Here is an 18,803-nt window from a genome sequence, read left to right as displayed (position 1 = left end):
AATACTGCTTAACTGGTGTTAGCTAATAGAACTGTATGAGGTACTGCATCATTTCAAATATGCAATTTGTTGATAAGAATTTTATGTTAAATAGAATATTATATTATTTAAAGTTCTAATAATATAATTATATTCTATAATTAGAGTTCAAATAGAATAAGGATAACTAGTTTATATATATTTTCTAAATGTAAACAAAAAAAAAAAGAAAAAATTAGAAGTTTATTTTCTCTAAAACTCTTCATGGTATCAGAGCGAAAAAACTGCAGCCGCACATTCGTAGGTGCAGGTAAAAACTGAAACTACACATTCGCAGGCGTCGGTAAAAATTGAAGTCGTACATTCACAAGCGTCGGTAAAAAGTGCAGCCGCACTTCCGAAAGTGCCGGTAATAATATACAACTGCACAACCATAAGCGTTGGTAAAAAGTTGCAGTCGTACATCCTCAAGCGCTAGTAAAAAGGTGCAGCCGCACATCTGGAGACGTTAGTAAAAATTTAAACCGCACATCCAGAAACACTAGTAAATATTTACAGCCGCACATCAAAAGATGCAAGTAAAAAAAGACCACACCATTACTTTTTTCTGTACACGTTCAGAGATCTGTCCGGAGAAGACGAGCCAATCCGACTTTGAGCCATTTTGAGCCGAGTCTGAGCTGTTCTAGAGCCGAGTTTGAGCCGTTTTAGAACTAAACCTGAGCCGTTTAGAGTCGAACCATATCTGGTTTCGTTTTTTTGGCTCCTTTGTGCAGTTATGAGGTCCATTTTTCATTATTGGGTATTTTTTCTTCTTATTTTTAGTACTCTAAATGATAGGAGTAAAAAAGGTGAGTGTTATTAGCTTTGATAATCTTTCATTACAAATAAGTCTCGTAAAACTTGATGGAATTAATTACTTGCATAGTCGATATTTTTTTTATTGTTCATCAAATGTAGAGGATTGTAGGGTTACATTACTGATAAGGTGAAAAAATCAGATGTTAGTAGTTTACAATATAATAGATGAGACTCTGAGAGCTCATTGGTAATGTCATGACTCATAAAATCCATGCAACCCTATATTGTCATGTTTTATTCTTTGTTAATGCTCTCATTTCTTCAATCATGCCTTTCTTCCACTTGGAATCTCCTAGAGCTTCTCTCCAATTCTATAGAATAAACACAGAGAAAATAAAAAAGATAAGGCTCTATAGGAAGGAGATAGAGAGCCATAGGTAACAAAGTTAAATATAGAACGCTTAGTGAAAGTTCTCGTTCCCTTTCTAATAGCAATTGGTTTATCTAGTGCTGAGGCAGAACATAGAACAATGGCCCAAGAAATATGTGAAGTACTTTGGTTGTAAAAGCTAATGAAGGAGTTAAAACTGCTTTAAAATGATAAACTATCCTTGTTTTGTAACAATAAAGCAACAATTAACATTGTTCATAATCCAGTTCAACATGACAGGACAAAATACATTGAGATTGATTGATACTTCATAAAAGAGAAGGTGGTTGGTGGCTCTCTATGCTTATATCATGTATTTTCTGGCGACCAAGTGGCCGACATTTTCACTAAAGGACTATGCAACAAATCTCTTCAGAACCTGATTTGCAGTTGGACATGTGTGATATCTTTAGTGTTAATAAGGATTTTATGTTAAGTAGAATATTATATTATTTAGAGTTCTAATAGTATAATTATATCCTATAATTAGAGTTCAAATAAAATAAGAATAATTAGTTTATATATATCTTCTAAATGTAAACAAAGTAAGGAATAAAAAAATTAGAAATTTATTTTCTCTAAAAATTTTCAATATGGTTTAAAACAAGCTCCTCGTGCATTGTTTAAGAAGTTTCGATCTACCTTACTTTAGTTTAAGTTTGTGCAAAGTCAATATGACTCATCTTTGTCCCTGCATAAAACTTCTACTGGAATTGTGTTTCTACTAGTCTATGTTGATGATATTATTATAACGGGAACATATTTTTTATTGATTACTCAACTTCAGCATCATCTTCGCGATTCATTTCATATGAAGGATCTTGGTCAGCTTACATATTTCTTAGAGTTAGAAATTCACTTTAAATCTTCTTGTATATTCTTACATCAACATAAATATGCTCAAGACTTAATTTCGTTGGCTGGTCTTCAGGATTCTTCATCAATTGATACTCCTCTGCAAATGAATGTCAAATACAATATGGAAGGGGGAGAACTACTTTCTGATCCATTTTTGTATCGACAATTAGTTGGGAGTTTAAACTATTTTACTATTACTAAACCCAACTTCTCCTTTGCTATCCAACAAGTTAGTCAATTTCCGCACTCTTTGCGACATCTTCACCTGGTTGCAGTTCATCGCATCATCAATATTTTTGTGGTCTCCATTTTGATGTTTATTCTTTCTTACTGGATTTTCTATGCAACTTAGTGCTTTTAACAATGCGGATTGGGCTAGTTGTCCAAGTACCCGTTAATATGTCACAGATTAGTGTATGTTTCTTGGGGATTCCTTGATAACATGGAAGAGTAAGAAACAAGATCGGGTTTCTAAATCTTCTACCGAATCTAAGTATCGTGTTATGTCTGCTGTATGCTTAGAGAGTATTTGGTTTAGAGGGTTGTTGACTGAGATCGGGTTCCCTCAATCTGCTCCTATTCCTCTTCATACAGATAATACAAGTGCTATTAAGATTGCTACTAATCCAGTCTACCTTGAGCGTACCAAGTACATTGAAGTGGATTGCCATTATATTCGAGAGGTTGTCCGTAATCATGTTATTTCTCTTCCAAATGTTTCTACAACTTTGCAGATTGCTGATGTGTTTAGTAAGTCACTTACTCGATAACATCATCAATTTTTAGTTGGCAAATCGATATTTCTTGATTAACCAGCATCAATTTGAGGATGTTGCCATAGATAAAAAAAATATTTAATTTATATAGCTTATATATTTTATATTAAAAAGCATTTAAAATCTATTATTTTATATCTTTCCATAATTAGATTATATAGATGTAACTAGAGAGGTATCAGTCTTGATCATTGTAAATTGCTGGAAATTAGTTTTTTAACTTTTGTATGTTTAACTATTTATTTAATGGAAAAATGATAGAAAATTATCAAGTCATTCAATCAAAATTATTCTAAATCAAAAGTTATCACTTCCTTCTTGAACACATTTGGGGGAATTGTTGGTCTAACTTGGGCTAAGGGTCATTTTCTTAAGGTACGGGTTTAGATTCACTTTATGGATGTTGGATTTCTGTTGGGGTAATCATTCAATAGGGTGTATTTTTTACAAGGGAAGATAAAAAAAACAGGTCAAAAGATGGTTGATCCTCCTTATCTTCCAGCATAGTAAGGGTTCCCCTTGAAGATAAAGTTCAAATAAGGATTTTGTCTCAATAAATGTGACATCAAATGATACAAAGAATTTTTTGTCATGGGATAATAACATTTTATCCTTTCTGAGTGAGCAAATATTCAAAAAAAATACACCAAATAACTCTAGGATCAAGTTTCTCTCTTTGTGATTGATGTATGTGAATATAGGTAATACACCCAAAGATCTGGGGAACAAGGATATTGGAGATTCATACATTATGGCAAGAATGTCCACAGAACTGCGAAGGTCTAATACCCGAGATGATAACCAATTAGATTGCAATTAACACAATTTCCTCCAATTATTGTTTAAGAACATGGTTTTGAAATAAAAAAGCTCGTGTAATGGTAACCAAGTAGTTATTTCTTCGTTTTGCTACTCCATTTTGTTGTGGACTATAAATACAGAAAACTCATAAATAATTCATTCTTTGTAAAAGAATGAAGATAATGGCTAGTTAAACTAATTTCAAGCATTATCATTATGAAGCATTTAGTTTTAACCCCAAATTGTGTATGAACCATAGTGTGACACTAGGGAAAAATATGAATGACTTCATCTTTTGACTTCAACTAAAAAGGTCAAGTGACTACGATTATCAAGAAAGGAGATAAACTATTAAACCCCAAAAATATTGGAAATATTTGAGGGACTCCAACTATCACTATGAACCAAGATATGGGTCCTTTGTGAAGTCTTTGAATGCTACGTTCTTAGTTCTCATCGCCAAGAGGGAAAGAGCTAAAAACATTAGACCCATAAACCTAGTGGGATATATATATATAAGATAATATCCAAGGTTTCGGCGAATCGTTTGGCTAATGTTCTGGGGCTCAATGATTGAGAAAAGTCAGTATAGTTTGTTGAAGGGAAACAGATAATGGATGCGATATTAGGTGCTAATGAGGTTGTTGATGATTTGGTGGGTAGCAGAAAGAAGGCATTTTGTGCAAGCTGGATATGGAGAAGGCATATGATCATGTAAGTTGGGATTTCGTGAACTACATGTTAGGGAAATTAGGATTTGGGGAGAAATGGAGAAGGTGGATGAGAGAATTTGTTGTTAATGTTTTTTTGTCGTGATGATTAATGGTGGACTATCATCTTTTTTTAAAGTCTCTCGAAATTTAAGACAAGGTGATTCTCTCTCCCTACTTCTTTTCATCATTGTAATAAAAGCTTTAAACAGAATGATTGAGATGGCTAAGGAGATGAATCTGTTTAGTGGGGTTTGGGCAGGGAGGAGGAATCAACAAATGGAAGTATCTCATCTATTTCTTGTTGATGACACATTACAAACGGATGAGAAAGAAAATTATGAAATTGAGGTGTATTCTTCTATGCTTTCAACTGGTCTTGGGGCTAAACATCAATTTAAAAAAATCTGAATTGGTCTCTATCGGTGATAAAGGAAATGGAAACACTTTTGCAGAGTTGTTGTGCAATAGAATGGCTGATCTTCCTTTGAAATACTTGGGTGTTCCGCTGAGCTCAAAATACAAGGATATTGGGATTTGAGATCCAGTGATTGAGCTATTTGAGAGAAGGTTGGCCAAATGGAAAAGAAGTTTGTCTATGGAGGGAAGCTTACACTGGTGAAAAGTACCCTTTCAAATATTTTTATCTATTACTTACTGACTCTCACAATTGCGGTTAAGATTGTAAAAAGATTTAGAAAGTATTCAATGTCAGTTCCTTTGGGGGGGATGATATAGATAGAAGGAGATACTATTTGGTCAATTGGAAGGAGGTGAAAAAACCAATGAGGCAAGGGGGGTTGGGTATTAGATCATTGGTGGAGATGAATAGGGCCTTACATGGGAAATTGTTTTGGAGATACTTGACTGGGAATGAGAGATTGACGCAGGGAGCTCTAGGATCAAAAACTCACTATACTTAGCGTGTAAAAACTTAATTTCCTAAATTAAATATTCCCTACTTAAATCACAATTAACAATTTGTAAGTAACTCAAGGTAACTGGGAACATAAAAACAGGAATGGAAAAGATGTCACGGCTTATCCGATAAGTTGGTTCTGATTTTCCGACTCAACAAAATGATTGAAAGTAACTTCCCTTGAAGAGCACTCACTCTCAAAATTAGCAAAACTAATTTAAGAAACAAAACTAAATAATTTTATTGATCTTGAAAGTTGTGAATTACAACCTATGGTGAGATCTTTATATAAACTTTCACCAGAATAGTTCTAATTAATTATAAGTACTAGAACGTAATTAAAATTCTACCTAGAATCTAGCCTTATACTAATCTTAATCCAAAAATAATAATTAAATAATCTTAAGGATAAAAGTAACAATAAATTAATAATTAAAAAAACTAATAAAATATTACTTGGATAAAGCCGAATTTCCCCATGTGCCTTAATCCTCTCTTGGACTTCAATTTAGTGTAGACTTAGAATTTTTTTTATTATAAAAGTCATATGTGGAAAAAGGAGAAGGAAAAGAATCCTTCTTGGATTCAGCTTGTTGGATGCATGCCCTACCCGCACGGGAAGGCACTCCCATGCGCGCAACTTATGCACGTGTGTGGTTGGTTTCACATGCGCACGGTTGTCTGTGTGTGTGGTTTGCCCATCCACACAAGCGCGCCTCCAAGCGTGCGGCAAAGGCTTCCACGTGCTGCAACTTGTCCCTCACATGAAAAAGGATTCCGCAGGTGCAAAGTCCCCTTCCTAAACATGCAGCTGCCTTGCATATGAGCATGCTGCCTAATAACGTGGCCCCTTCTTGGCCACAGCCTCGTTTGGCCGAGAGGCCTTGGTCCCCTCTCGAGTTCGGCCAAATGTTGGCCTTTCTTCTTGCCTTGTGATCCTTCAAGTCCATGAAGTGTCTCTTGGGTCTTGAGTCTTCTTTGGACAAATTTGACCCATTCTTTAGAATAATCCCATTTAGAAAAGTTGTTAGTGATGTAGATACTTTTTTCTTTGAGATGATCCCGCTTAGGAAATAAAAGGAATCTAAAATTACTTGCTTGTTTGGAATGGAACCTGTGCAGCGTGCGTGTGCGGTGTCTTTGCGTTCGCACACGCACGACTCCTGTGCTGCATGCGTGTGCGTTGTGCATATTACAGATCCTCCCTGTACGGCTACTTTCTCGCGAGTAATTATCCTGCAGGAATCTTGATTTCCCCGAGATTCCTCCTTGATGCGTGATTGTATCCTCAAAACTAAATTTGGATCACCTGGGATCACATCAGAGATTATGGAAAAGGTGGTTGAGGTGTGTTGGGGCCATTGGTGTGGTAGTGGCTGTTGGGGGCTTGTGGGTGGGGTGGGGGGGGGGGGGGTTGGAAAACTAGCTGATTGTATTAAATGGAAGCTTGGTAGGAGGGATAAGATTCGGTTTTGGTGGGATAGTTGGGCTAATGTGGGCTGTCTTAAAGATTGTTTTCCTAGGATTTCTGCCATTGCTTTGGAGAAGGGGATCACAGTGGAGGCGTATGGGGTGGTGAGAAGTGGAGGGGGCTAGTGTGTGAATGTAATGAGGAATCTCAACGATTGAGAGGTGGAGAAATATGAGAAGCTTCTTCTCTTGCTATCCAACGTGAATGTCTCAATAGATAGGGATCAAGTGGTATGGAAGCTTAAGAAAATTGAGCATTTACTATAAAATCCTACTATGATTATTTAATGGATGCAGGAGACTCTAGATTGAGCATTTTCCTGCCAAACAGATTACAAAGATTACAACATAAGTTACAAAGATTACAAAGATCCAGGGTATATTACTAATATATCTAAAGAATTTAATGGAGGAAATAATTCTTCTGCTTATAATTTCCATTCACCAAATGTGTGTATATATACGACCTAAATTCTAACAAACTTCTAACAGAATTATGAGGAGGAAAAAACAAAATTGGTTATTCTCCACCAGCTTTGTAACTGCCTCCGTTTACAATAGAAAACAGAAAATGTATAGCTAATATACTTATTTTAAACAAAATAAAAATAGCTGGAAAAATAAACTTAACTAATTTGGAATTTATTCCTTTATTTTCTACACTCCCCCTAAATCTTATTTACATATATGTTTAGTAAATCTAGATTGCATATTATGTCACCAACGTTTCTTTTAGGTAGAGTTTTGTTAAAATATCTGCAATTTGTTGATTCGTTGGAATGTGCATTAGAGTAATAGTTCCATCTTCCAATTTTTCTTTGATAAAATGGTGGTCGATCTCCGCATATTTAGTTTTGTCATGGTGTATTGAGTTTTTGGCCATACTGATAGTTGATTGGTTGTCGCACCATACTTTCATAGGCATATTGTTAAGGGCTTTTAATTCTTCAAGTATCCTCTTCAATCATACATTTTCATAAATACCATGAGTAAGCGCCCTAAATTCAGATTCTGCACTGTTGCGAGATAAAACCGACTATTTCTTGCTTCTCCAAGTAACCATGTTAGCCCAAACATAGGTACAATATCCTGATGTAGACCTTTTATCATCTGTAGAACCTACCCAATCTGCATCAGTATAAATTTCAACACCTCTTCTTTCTGTCTTCCGAAAGAACAATCCTTATCCTGGAGTCATCTTGAGATACTTTAGAATTCGATACACAGCTCTCATGTGATCTTTAGTTGGTTGATTCATGAACTTATTTACTGTACTCACTGCAAAACTAATGTCTGGTCTTGTATGTGCTAAGTAGATAAGTCTCCCAACAAGTCTCTGGTATCTTCCTTTATCAACCATTTTATCATTGATTCTAGATTCAAGTTTGATAACTGAATTCATCGGAGTGTCAGTGGGCTTGCTTCCTAGCATTCCAGTCTCCTTTAGGAGATCCAGAATGTACTTTCGTTGAAATACTGAAATCTCCTTTTTGGATCTAGCCACTTCCATACCGAGGAAGTATTTTAGTACCTCAAGATCCTTTATTTCAAATTCTCTGTTCAGGAATTCTTTAAATTTCTGAATTTGCTCAAGATGATCTCCTGTAAGGATGATATCATCAACGTATACAATCAAAATAATTTTCTTACTTGAGATGCAGTGTTTGACAAATAGTATATGATCGGATTGACATTGTTCACATCCTTCATGCTTTACGGCTTTTGTGAATCTACCAAACCATGCCTTTGGAGATTGTTTTGGGACATAGAGTGATTTGTTCAGTTTATACACTTTCTGAGAATTGTCTGTTAGTTCAAACTCTAGTGGTATATCCATATACACTTCTTCTTCTAAATCCCCATTAAAGAATGCATTCTTTACATCTAATTGATAAAGTGGCCAATTAAGATTAAATGCAAGTGAAAGAAGTACCCGAATAGTATTGTGCTTAGCAACCAGTGCAAACGTCTCCAAATAGTCTACATCATATGATTGAGTATAGCCTTTGGCTACTAGGCGGGACTTAAACCGATTCACACTCCCATCTGGGTTCTATTTGGTTATAAAGATGCATTTGCACCCCACTTGACACTTTCTTGGAGGTAAATCAGTTAGCTATCATGTCTTACTCTTTTCAAGTGCCTTGATTTTATCTAGGACAACTATCTTCCATTCTAGAATTTCCAAAGCTTCATGTATTGTTCTGGGTTCTGGTGAGCTGCTGTCTATTCTGCACACAAAATCATGATGTTCCAAGGACAATTTATTCAATGAAACATAGTCTTGTATAGGATGTTTTAGTGCATGTTCGAGTATCCTTCCTCAAAGCAATAGGAATATCAGAATCAAGAGTTGGTACAGAAATTACATTACCTGGATCAGGTGTGGATTCATGGCAGTGCTTGGATGATTCAGGTGCTTTTCCTTTATTTCTTTTCGTATAGACACGTAACTCACTCGTTGCAAGTAATGTATTTTCTGTAACTGGTTTTGGTTCAGCTTTCTTTTGTGAGGTTTCGGGTTCAGGTTCCAAGAAAGGTTTCTCTGGTGGTGGATTTTGTGGGTACAGATGAGCTACACTCACATTCCACAACTGATATTTCTGAGTGAATGTCTCCCTTTGAATGTCAGTAGTGGGATAAAATGGTTGGTTCTCAAAAAATGTGACGTCCATTGTATTATAAAAACGGCAGGATTTCGGAACTAGACATTTGTATTCTTTTTTATTAGTAGAGTACTTAACAAAGATACACTTTATTGCTCTTGGGTCTAATTTTCCACGAAGATATTTATGAACATGGACATATGCTAAACAATCAAAGATTTTAAGTAGCAAAGTGTTTAAGATGTGTGAATCAGGAAAGGCATTTGAGAGGATAGTGTAAGGTGATTGAAACTGTAAAATACAAGAGGGCATCCGATTAATCAAATAGGTAGCTAAAAGAACAGTCTTTCCCCAAAGAAATTTTGGGACATGGGAGGTGAACATGAGTGATCTGGCAACCTCAAGAATATATCTATTTTTCCTTTCGCCTGTGCCATTTTGTTGTGGAGTATGGATATAGGAGCTTTGATGAATAATGCCATGTTTAGTAAAGTATTTTTTAAGGGTAGTTTCAAAATATTCACAAGTATTGTCGGATTTCAACACTTGAATAGTAGCATGAAATTGGGTTCGCATCATTGTATGAAATTTTTAAACAGAGATCCCACTTCAGATTTTTTTTTATAAGAAATACTCAGGTGATTCTTGTGTGGTCATCAATAAAAGATACAAACCATCTAGCTCCGGAAATGTTGGAAAACCTGAAAAGGCCCCATACATCACTGTGAATTAATGCAAATGGTTTTGAAGGTTTGTATGGAAAGTTAGGAAATGAACTTCGAGTATATTTAGAAAATTGGCATACTTAACACTGTAATGAAACTGGATCTTTTTCTTTAAATAGTAATGGGAACATCTTTTTTAAGTACATAAAATTTGGATGTGCTACTCTATAGTGTCACAACATAATATCATGGTCATTAGTTGCGAAAATAGAAACAGAGTTTGCACATACTGCATTATGAACTTGTCTTTTAGAAGCATTGACTTGAAGTAAATATAATCCTGAGCTCATGCTAGCCTGCCAATCGTCCTCCCCGAATCTAAGTTATGAAAATTACACATATTATAAACAAATTTTGCAGTACATTTCAAATCTTCACATAGTTTGTTGACTGATAATAAATTACAGTCCAAATTTGGAATATGGAGAACTGAACAGAGAGTCAAATTTGGAGACAAATTTACAGAACCCATTCCATCCACTTTTGAGAGAGAACCATCTGCAATTCTTATTGAAAAATATTTTTTACATCTTCTGTAATTTTAAAACATTGAGGCATCTCCACCCATATGGTCAGATGTTTCAGAGTCTACCACCCATACTTGCCCTTTTTTTGAAAAAACAAATAAGCCAAAAATATTACCTTTGTATGCCACAAAGGCATTGACCGGGTAAGATTTTTTGGATAAAATACGTTGGAGGGCTTCAAACTGCTCAAGGGTAAATGGGTCTTTTTTCACTACATCAGGAGGCATTTCCTCAGCAACAATGTGATTCCCTTGACGCTTGCTAGAGCTCTCTGCTTTTGACGTCTTCCACTCACCCGAAGATGGTTTCTAGTTGCTCGGTTTGCTGTGAAGTTTCTAGCAACGATCCTGAGTATGCCTTAGCTTCCGACAGTGATCGCACCAAGGCCTTGTCTTCTTCGTTCGGCTATCAACAGCTCAGGTCGTGAGTGCTAAAGCATTTTCAGTCGGGTGAGTTTGGTCAATCTCTCCCATCATGACCTTCCGGCGACTCTCCTCGCATCGAACCTCAGAACAAGCTTTCCGAAGGCTCAGCAATGGCTAGGTGCTCAGTACGCGTCCCCGAATCTCATCGAAATTCTTGTTCAGCTCTAGCAAAAATTTGAAGACTCGCTTCTTTTCAACGAAAGCTTTGAAGCTTTTTGCGTCCCCGAGACAACTCCAACGACGCTTCTCAAAGACATCTATCTGCTGCTAATTACGGGTTGGGAGATTGTAATATTGAGTGACGCTCAACTCACCTTGCCGAAGGTCATGGAATGTCGATTCGATTTCGAAAATAACCGAGGTGTTTTCCTTGCTGGAGAAGAATTCATGAGCTGCCTTCCAGATTTCGTGGGCAGTTTCGTAGAGAAGAAAATTCTCTCCGATTTCAGGAGTCATCGAGGTGATAAGGCAGGACATGACCATGGTGTCTTCAATCTCCCAGACTTGCGCATTTGAGTTGAACGTTGGAGGAGGCACGAGCTCGCCAGTGAAGTGCCCATAACGCCCTTTTCCGTGGATGAATAAGTAGACAGACGACGACCATTGAAGGTAGTTGCTGCCGCCGAGTTTGTGTCTTGTGATACAGGACGATAACATCTCACTCACAGCTCTGGTGGTTGCTGTGTGGTGATAGGAACTAGAGGAAACCTCTGGTGGAGACGACCAAAGTTTACCCGTGGCCATTGGAGACGTTGGCTCAGTAGGGATCTCTTTTCTTTTGGATCAGGTAAGCTTTGATACTATAAAAAATTTAATAGAGGAAATAATGCTTCTGCCTATGTAATTTTTGTATATTTAATAATAAAGGCAATAAATCATTGTGACCCAGATAGATTCCAAATAGTAGAGGCTCTCCAGATGTCAGTATGGATCAAGTAAAATAGGATTAATCTTTTCTGTTACTGATTAGAAATGGTGCACATTTGTGTTTCTTGCAAATCCATACAAGTTAAAATGATAAAGCTCTAACTATCACGATAGGTAGGCAAGGTTGTTGGAAGTCTAACGAACAAGTGTGGCACTTGTTAGGCGACTTAGCTCTCAGCTGCCAGTGACATGATCCCAGCACAAGTTACTACAGTTGTGTTGGTTGGATTTCAAAGTTCTGCTCTTGTCAATGAGTGCGTTCTGTAGCTTGTTTCAAGTTTCTGCCAGTTACATGCTCTTGTTAATCCTTGAGATGACCTAACACTCTTTGATGGGTTGAGTAAATTTTTTTCTTCTTTTTCATTCAAGTATCTTTGTGACTTTTTAATATGTTCCAATTCATCTTTCGGTATTTTAATCTGGACTTATATATTAGACAACTTTTACAGGTTGAAACATGGTGGGGGAACCTACTTCCAAAGGTAGCGTCTCTTCTTTATGACAATGGAGGTCCTATCATAATGGTTCAGGTACATATATTTCTTACTTACTGATTGTACTCATGACAGAAGGACTTAAAGAGATTTATTCCTTTGTCGTGTTTTTAAAGTACTGCTCTGTCTCAAAATATACTCTGGCCGCAATTTTAAGATAATATTGACTAACTCCAGCTGCTTCTCTGGCTGGACTGCTGTAAATTTCGAAATAGATTATGTGAATGGACCTATGAAGCCTATATGTGACAACTTGTGACAAAAAGTGCCTGCATCTATCAGCTAATAGAAGGAAACTTTGACATGAAAATTATGAAGAAACCTGGAATATCTCAAAGAAGCTATTGGCTGAAAATTATGGTTGGATGACCCCATTGAACAGAATGTTAATGCATGAAGTTGATTATCAAATTATATGATCCCTTCCCTTTTCTTATGAGATAATGTTGGTGAAATTCTACTTAGTGATATTCTACTAACACGATATCATTTCTCAAAGGTTGAAAATGAATATGGTTCGTATGGAGATGACAAAGCTTATCTTCATCACCTTGTCAGATTTGCTAGACAACATCTTGGTGAAGATACTATATTGTAAGAGGTTTTGTGTTTTTAATCTCATGTTGATTGTAACTATAACTACTTCATTGTTTCTATGATATATCAATTATAGAAGAGCTTTTCTGGTGGAGGTGCTTTTCCAGTTTTGCCTCATCTCTTTCTAATCAGGTTTATATCCTGTGATCTAGGGTTAGCTCTTTTGTGCTCATTCATAGATTTTGAGGGAAGGTCCTATGTCTGTATCCAACATTTAGTTGTCTTTTAATTTGTGCACACTATTATGCTATTTGTGAATTACATTCCTTTATGGTAGTATCTCTTCTGCAGCTACCAAATTTGTTCCATGCATAGAAGGATATTCAAACCATGTAATTTGGCTGTAGTACTTTCTTGTTTAACTATTCATTCCTTTCTCAACTTGTTTTCTTTTTACTTGTTTTCAGATACACCACAGATGGAGGTGCTAGGGAACTTCTTGAGAAAGGAACCATTCTAGGTGATGCTGTCTTTTCAGGTAATGTTTCATAACGTTTCTAGCATACTGTTTCATATAATTTATGCATGTTTAGAATTCATTGACTGACAAAATCTGAATCCTTTTTGTGTCTTTTCTTCACAAAGATAGGCCAACAGAACTTTGCTACCAAGTCTATTAGCATATTTGCTTTTCTTAATCTCTTTTACATTAACTTTGTGAAGATCAAATTTGTTCAGCATTCTGCTGAAAACCTTTTTTAGGATAAATAGCTAGATTGTTTTGCTAAATCATTATATCTGTATAAGTGAAGAAATGGTTTATTAGATTAATAACAGATTTTCTATTAGAAAAACATTGGGTATCTCCATATAATTATTTAAACTTACCATTCTTTTTGACATATAGCTGTTGACTTCCCTACTGGTGATGAGCCATGGCCTATATTTAAGCTGCAAAAGGAGTTCAATGCTCCAGGAACATCGCCACCACTTTCCTCGTAAGTGACTTGTTGTTATTTTCTATATACCTAGTGAACAAAAATTCAGCGTCTACAATGCTTGTTGTTTCAGTGAGTTTTATACAGGTTGGCTGACACATTGGGGTGAGAACTTTGCAAAGACAGATGATGACTCTACTGCAGCTGCTCTAGAAAAAATTCTATCTCTAAATGGTTCTGCTGTACTTTATGTATGTACTTCTAAATCCTATTTTAGCTGCTTTCTAATGATTTTAACGTAATCTTGCTACTTTGTATTATCCTCCCTGAATTGCAGATGGCACATGGTGGAACAAACTTCGGATTTTATAATGGGGCAAACACAGGTGCTAACGAGTCTGATTACAAGCCTGATATCACATCCTATGATTATGTGAGGTCAATGTTGTCTGGTTGCTTGTAACAAGAACTTTGAGCCTAAACATTAAACTAATACTTCTTTCCCCTAGGATGCACCTATTAAGGAATCTGGTGATGTCGACAATGCAAAATTCCATGGTATGACTGATGCCCACTCTCTGTCATAGTTGGTCTGACAACCAGCAGTACTTTAAAGTGTTCTCTAATGTCTCCTTTGTAATAAGTATTTTGTGGTTATCCTCATTCCTAACTGACATATATATCAAAAATGATTGTTTGGTTGCTTAGTGGTTAAATGGCACTACAGAATCAAAATTAGTTATTGAGATTTAAATAAATCTTTTATTGCAAGTATTGACTGTCTAGCAAAATATCCTATTTTACAATTTTGTTCTGCCTTCAGCACTCCGGAAGGTTATAGGGCAATATAGTGCATTACCTCTTCCTCCAGTTCCTTACAACAATGAAAAAGTAGGATATGGATCTGTCCAGTTACAGAAAACAGCATTTTTGTTCGATTCAATCAATTTGATAGATCCTGCAGAGGTGGTTGAATCTGAAAACCCCATTTCAATGGAGTCTGCTGGGCAGGTGTGTAAACATTTTGTGGCTTCAGCTCTTAAAGGGAGAGGATTACCTCTTGTTTGGTGCCATACAAGCCTAATTTAGCTTCCTATGAGCAAAAAAGAAGAATTCATGGTTTTATATGTTTCATTGTTGAGTTTATATCATGCCAAGTTTGTTGAACACTATAGATTGCTACATTGATTTTCTTGTTAATTTTTAATTCCAGATGTTTGGGTTTCTTTTATATGTATCTGAATATGCTGCAGACAAGGCTGGAAGCAGCCTTTTTATACCTAAGGTATACATTTCCTTTATATTGAACTGTAATAGTCGAACATTTTAATATTTAAAAAAAATGAATGTTTTAACTTTGTGGCTTCGGATACTTTAATTTATCTTCTGTACTTATGACACAAAACTTCTTACTTTTCTAAATTTTGCGGGATGTGGTTGCAGGTGCATGACAGAGCTCAAGTGTTCATCTCATGCCCCCATGGAAATAATGAGCAAAGACCACAATATGTTGGTGCAATTGAGAGATGGTCAAATCAAGCAGTTGGACTTCCTAATTTTAAATGTGTCTCTAACATCAGCTTGTTTATTTTGGTAAGTGATGAATCTTGTTTCTATAAAAGATCTGACTTGGGAATGGGCTTATTACTTCTTGCACTTAATTTAATATGAATATATTAAAGGTAACATGGAAAATATATTGCTGCAAAGATGATAAAATTTAAGAAACCTCTAACTGTGAGGGATTTTTTAAAATAAATTGGAATTTGCAGTTGAAACTTAATACTGAGGAATCTTTTTATTTAGCTTTCTTTTCTAGGAAGGAAATTACATGTTTCATATATGCTACAAATTTTAATTGCATTTTTTTCAATTTTTGTAGGTTGAAAACTTGGGTCGTGTAAATTATGGGCCACACATGTTTGACAGGAAGGTAAAGTTTTCTAGAAAAATGTCAGGTCACTGTTTTTCATCAGTTCATCTAAATTCTGCTCCTTCCTAATAAGTACTGGATGCAAGAAAATTTGTTATGTTCACTTCAATACTTGATGATGATTCATGAGTTTACTTGTGCCATTATTTTCACATCAAAAGGTTAGTTTGAGGAATCAAGGGTTCCTTCCCTGAATCCTAATCTTTTCATATTATCTTATCATAAAATAGAAATAGAATATTTGTCACTTGATAATACCCTCGGAAATATCTGTTTCTATTTTGCTTGGCTTCTAGGTAGACAGTTATTAAAAAACAAATTTTGGCTTAACACATCAGGTACACGGGTCTCTATATTCTATAATGGGGTGACTAGTTGGCTACTGGAGGTATTTAGCTTGCTAAGCAGTTTCAAGCAATTTTCTTTGGTGTATCTCGGTTTTTGCAAAATATACATAACCCCTGTTATCCACTACAAGATATGTGTCCTCAGTGGGACTTAGTTCCTTCATCTATTGGTGAGATTTAGAACATTGTGAGATCAGGGTTGAGCTGTAGTGGGGCAGGTTTCTAGCATGACCACTCTTCTGCTGTCGTCCGCAGTTATGTTAGAAATTATCTTATTGAGTGATGATATTTCCTCATTTTCCAAGATTCTGATCGGTACTTGATCATATTCAAGACTTAATCCTACTAGAAACTAATATGCACGGTCTTTTTCCTCAAATTTCTTGAGATAAACTACATTTCTACTGCAATCTATGGGTAAGGTTGTGGTACTGGAGCAGCTCCTGTCACCAATTTTTTTAACATATTAGAATATTTATTGACTGATCTGTTCCCTTACTTGGTGGACCATGTCTTTACAGTTAGGTCATAATTCTGTGCAGTGTCCTTGACTTTAGAGTAGACTGCAATCTTCTTGATTTCTGAAGGCATAAAATTCCAGAGTCATGCCATGATCATTGAATCTTTTTCATCTCTGGGTTTTGGTTTGGTAACCAAAAGATTGGTTAGCTTACTTTTTCTCTTGAGGATGGTCCAAATTAATTGAGATTAGCCCAAATAATCCTTGCTTGTGAAATGATAGGTAGTCTGAATTTACTAAAACTTCCTAATAGAATTCCCTATGTGGGAGTGTTTTCCAATGTTTTGGAATGTTACTTTCAACATCTTTTAAGATGCTTATGGCAATTAAGGTCGAATAAGGAACCACGAGAAGAACTTTACCATGCGGCCATGCAGCTGCGTGCATCTGGCCGGAGGGCCTCTAGCAAAGCTCCTGGCTTGTGGTTAGGAGTATTTCTGCTTGGCAGATGGGACTAGGCACAGTAGGTGTAGGAAGGGAATTGTGACTTGTGGCTCTGTATGGACATAATTTGGAGTGGAGCAGATGAAAGAATCTGAACACGTGGCTGGCAAAACCGCTGGAACTAGGCACGACTAGGTGCACAAAGGGAGTCGTGGTTTGCGGCTCTGTACGGAGTCGAATCTGGAGCGAAGCAAATGAAGGAATCTGGACACAGCTGAGGCGGAAGGTTGCATAGCTGATGCAGTACGTAGAGGAGTGGAATGGTCGGTCTGTGTGGTTGATGCGGCATGTAATACCCAAAATAATTTTTGGTGTAATTTAAATTAATTTATAATATAATTTTTTAATTTTTTTAATTTTATTTAGTATAAAAATGAAGAAAATTTGATGGAGGATGAAATTGAAAACAATTTTAGGAAAATACGTGAAAATTTGAGTTCTTTAGTTATTTTTAAAAGAAAAATCGGAACTGTGGGTCAAAATACAATTTAAAAAAGTTGTGCCACGTAAAATGCCCGATCAACAGCCCCGACGAAGCAGAAGGCGTCGTGCGGCAACGGACGCTGACATGATGCCACACAGGAGGCCACGCGGGCTATCTACATGCCCGCGATCAAACAGCCCAGATCCGTTCCCGCATGCATGGACGGCCTGGATGCGTTCTCTCTCCAAACGCGATTAGACGATCAGATTTAAACGCAATTAACAGCTCAAATTCATTCTCTATTTAATCGCGATCAGACAGTTCAGATCAAACGCGATGAACGGCTCAAATCAAATGGGGACGAATATAAATAACCATTTTCACACTAAATCCTAACCCTAGCTGCCAGACACTCTCGCCGGAGAAGAAGACCCAGCCACCAGGAAGGAGAGCCGCTGCCACCCGCTGCCACCGCCCGCCGTCGCACCGGAACCACTTCCAACAGCCAAAAGAGGTAAAAAAAAATTTCTTTACTCAAAATTCAATTTTAAACACGCCCATAGCCAAATCAGAGTAAAAGGACCGGCCAATTGGACAGAAATCACGAGCAAAGCCTGGCGGTACCGCCGCGAGAAATTGAAAAAACCGCCTCCGATGAGACCCTTTTCGATTTCCGTTCTGCGAAATTTTTTCACCATTATAATCACTATTTCCTTCTCTACAAGTTAACCGAAGCAAAACACCCAACCACAAATGTGAACCGGCGAAGCAGCCACATCGGAGAGCCCTGCCGCCGGTGAGTTTTGGCTTTTCATTTTTTTTTGCCAACCGAGTCCCATTACCGTGTTTTCTCGAAATGATTAAAGCAAAACCGGCCGAATTCGGCCGAAAATAGCCAAGCTGAGGCAGACCACCGTCACCGGAGCACGGCGAAGCCGCCATGCTGAAATTCCAGAAGTTGGCCAAAAAGGGGTCCTGACACTATTTTTGAGTTTTTTGGGATATTTGTAGGTATTTGTATCGCATTTTAATCCCCGAAAAAAAATTTAGGGAACCTGAGGACCGACAGTAGGCGCAGTCAACAAGTTTAGCTTTTCAGGCATTGAATTGAGTAAGAATCTTTCACCCTATTCTCTGTTACGGAATTGAAGTTTAATTAACAATAATACGGTATTTTGTTCAATTTAGAAAATATTCATAATTAATTACGAA

The 18,803-nt window shown here is 36.7% G+C and overlaps 1 protein-coding gene across 5 annotated transcripts in view; it reads left to right on the top strand.

The window, feature by feature from the left end:
• BGAL17 (beta-galactosidase 17) overlaps nucleotides 1–18,803 on the top strand; it is a 41,472-nt gene that overhangs the window by 18,814 nt on the left and 3,855 nt on the right. For all 5 annotated transcript variants that reach the window (XR_015818558.1, XM_088218203.1, XM_088218204.1 and 2 more), the window contains 11 exons: nucleotides 12,404–12,484; nucleotides 12,948–13,042; nucleotides 13,453–13,523; nucleotides 13,893–13,983; nucleotides 14,057–14,174; nucleotides 14,261–14,356; nucleotides 14,433–14,481; nucleotides 14,747–14,934; nucleotides 15,137–15,208; nucleotides 15,367–15,516; nucleotides 15,806–15,856. Coding sequence is in view for 4 of the 5 variants with exons in the window: in XM_088218203.1 (XP_088074329.1) it covers nucleotides 12,404–12,484; nucleotides 12,948–13,042; nucleotides 13,453–13,523; nucleotides 13,893–13,983; nucleotides 14,057–14,174; nucleotides 14,261–14,356; nucleotides 14,433–14,481; nucleotides 14,747–14,934; nucleotides 15,137–15,208; nucleotides 15,367–15,516; nucleotides 15,806–15,856 (1,062 nt within the window). In the remaining variant the exon portion in view is untranslated. The remainder of the gene's footprint in view (nucleotides 1–12,403; nucleotides 12,485–12,947; nucleotides 13,043–13,452; nucleotides 13,524–13,892; nucleotides 13,984–14,056; nucleotides 14,175–14,260; nucleotides 14,357–14,432; nucleotides 14,482–14,746; nucleotides 14,935–15,136; nucleotides 15,209–15,366; nucleotides 15,517–15,805; nucleotides 15,857–18,803) is intronic.

Source organism: Carica papaya, chromosome 4 (genome assembly GCF_054855325.1).
Source record: "Carica papaya isolate Zhongbai chromosome 4, ASM5485532v1, whole genome shotgun sequence".
Taxonomy (NCBI): domain Eukaryota; kingdom Viridiplantae; phylum Streptophyta; class Magnoliopsida; order Brassicales; family Caricaceae; genus Carica; species Carica papaya.
The sequence above is the reverse complement of the archived record's forward strand: the minus strand, read 5'-3'. Positions and strand labels throughout refer to the sequence as shown.